This window comes from Cystoisospora suis (assembly GCF_002600585.1).
Source record: "Cystoisospora suis strain Wien I chromosome Unknown contig_3952, whole genome shotgun sequence".
Taxonomy (NCBI): Eukaryota; Apicomplexa; class Conoidasida; order Eucoccidiorida; family Sarcocystidae; genus Cystoisospora; species Cystoisospora suis.
In genome coordinates, this window is record NW_027156747.1 from 1 (window position 1) to 2,070 (window position 2,070).

The window sequence follows — 2,070 nt, forward strand, 5'->3', positions numbered from 1 at the left end:
ACCCGTGTTCCGTGAAGTGACTGAGCTGATTCCTCGAACTATGCGGCAGTGGAGAAAAGAACTAACCTGTAGCGAGTGTAGAGAAGGCGAATATGCCTCCGATGGCTTTGCTGCCATTGCAGTCACAAGAACCTGGCTGCAGAGGAACTCGTCTAAAAAGAATAACGGAACCGCTGAGTCCTACCGCTCGATGACTCGTAGGAGCCGGCACTGAAAGAGCCGTGGAAGGCGGGGGGAATGATGACATATCAAAAAGGCTACCGAGAAATCTGTTTTCATCACTTTCAAAGGGTCGTACCGACGGCGAGCTTTCAGTCCGCGTCACATACACCTCAGAATGAACAGAAAACACAGTGGCATAGTACAACAAAAAGTCATTAGGAAAAAACAAAATGTAGCCGCTTTACATTCTTTCAGCCCCAGACACTCCAGACTTCAGACCGGGAGTAATGGAGGAAAGTTGCTGGGGCCTCTCATAAACGTTTGCCACAATGATCGTACTGTACTAACAGAGAAAGGGGCCGGCCCGCCGCTTCACTTTACCTTCTTCTTCCTGGAAACGTCGTGACAAGATCTTCATTGTGATGATGATGATAGAAAGTCGAAGAAGATGACGAAGAGAAATGTCTATGTGAATGAGGTGGTTCGCCATAATCCGTCACAAAGGATGCTCGCGGGACTCTCTCAGCAGCTGCTGCTCGCGTCGGTCGTCCTCCACTCAATGAACTCGTCGTACTCTCCTGCAGACCCATACTACCACCAGTACCACCATTACTACTACTATTGATACTACTACTACTAGTACCAATAGGAATAGGAGAAGTACTGCTACTAGTAGGAGTTGTCGTCGTAGGGTTGTGGTTGGGATGATTCCTATTGAAAAGTTGAGGGCGCTCATTAGTTCGATTTGCCGTCATGTCATCCTGCTCTTGCACCTGCTGCTGAGCCTCATGATGACGCGAAGGAGAAAAAGGAAGAGAATGGTAACGTATCTGGGTATTCCTGCTAAGCCCATGATGCAAAGAAGATGAAGGCGAAGGAGTCACGATCCTCACAATTGTTTCACTATTGTCCTAGGTACTACTACTTTCAGTTCTCGTCTTATTATCACTACTACAACGATAGTACTATTACTATTACTCGGAGGAGGAGTAGTAGAAGTATTGACAGTAGGAGGTGCAGGAGTAGTATGATGCTGCTGATGGGAAGGCCTCATCATCATGATGATCGGGTGGGGTGCGTTTGAATTCTCCATAGCAGGATACAGGATGTATAACAGAAGCAGAGATTGCAGTAGCACTAGACGTCGTCGTACAACTATTGGTAGTAGTAGGAGTACTAGGATGATGATTGAGATGATGGGTATGGCTCTGATCTAGTAGACTATGAACAGGCGGGTTAAGATCACGATGATGACGACGAGGGGAAGAAGAGGTTCGAAGACTTCTACTAATTGTAGCCGGAGTAAGTGTTCAAGACAGAAATATATACGCGTACTTACTGTGAGCGACCAAGGACAGCACTGTCATTTCACTTTGTCTCGACACACCTGTTGTTGGCCTCGCCCCAAGCGACACGGCGGAGGGGATCATAGCACAGCGGCCCCGCATGGGCATGGGGGGATGTCGGGCTGATACGATCGTGGCCCAGAACGGCGTGGTCGAGCGTACCCCCTCCGCCTGGCGACGTCCGCTTGTTGAGATTTAGCGAGTCTCACGTCGGACTATCAACCACGCGTTGGAGAGGTCACATCTTGTGAAACCTCGTTTTACACAACCATCTCGAGAGCTTGTGCGGTGTGTTATGCTTGCAGGAGTAAAGAACCGGTGACGACTTCAAGAGTCCCAGAGCTGCACGGCTCAGTGGCAGCAACCTGACACCAGGTAGAAAGGCACTTTTTGGCAAGGCCTATCTTATTCCCAAGCAGCGTCGGGTTGAGTCCGTTTAAGCACCTCAGCCACCGAGTTGTTCGCTCTTTTGGGCGCATCAGTTCGATTGAGATATCCTTGACTTGATGACAAGAACGTCCAGGTGCCATGTTACTCAGAGCAGAAACGTGTGGAAGACCCG

At 49.2% G+C, this 2,070-nt stretch overlaps 1 protein-coding gene across 1 annotated transcript; it reads left to right on the forward strand.

Annotated features, from left to right (window-relative positions):
* Position 1: 1 nt before the first annotated feature.
* Positions 2 to 2,070, forward strand: CSUI_007480 (uncharacterized protein). Its single transcript, XM_068067625.1, has 2 exons — positions 2 to 1,077; positions 1,814 to 2,070. Exon 1 carries the CDS (start codon positions 338 to 340, stop codon positions 566 to 568), a length of 231 nt encoding a protein of 76 aa, XP_067920399.1. The 5' UTR covers positions 2 to 337; the 3' UTR covers positions 569 to 1,077; positions 1,814 to 2,070.

Excerpts from the sequence above, each read along its gene's own strand:
- CSUI_007480 (XM_068067625.1), top strand. The coding sequence starts at position 338 with ATGAACAGAAAACACAGTGGCATAGTACAACAAAAAGTCATTAGGAAA.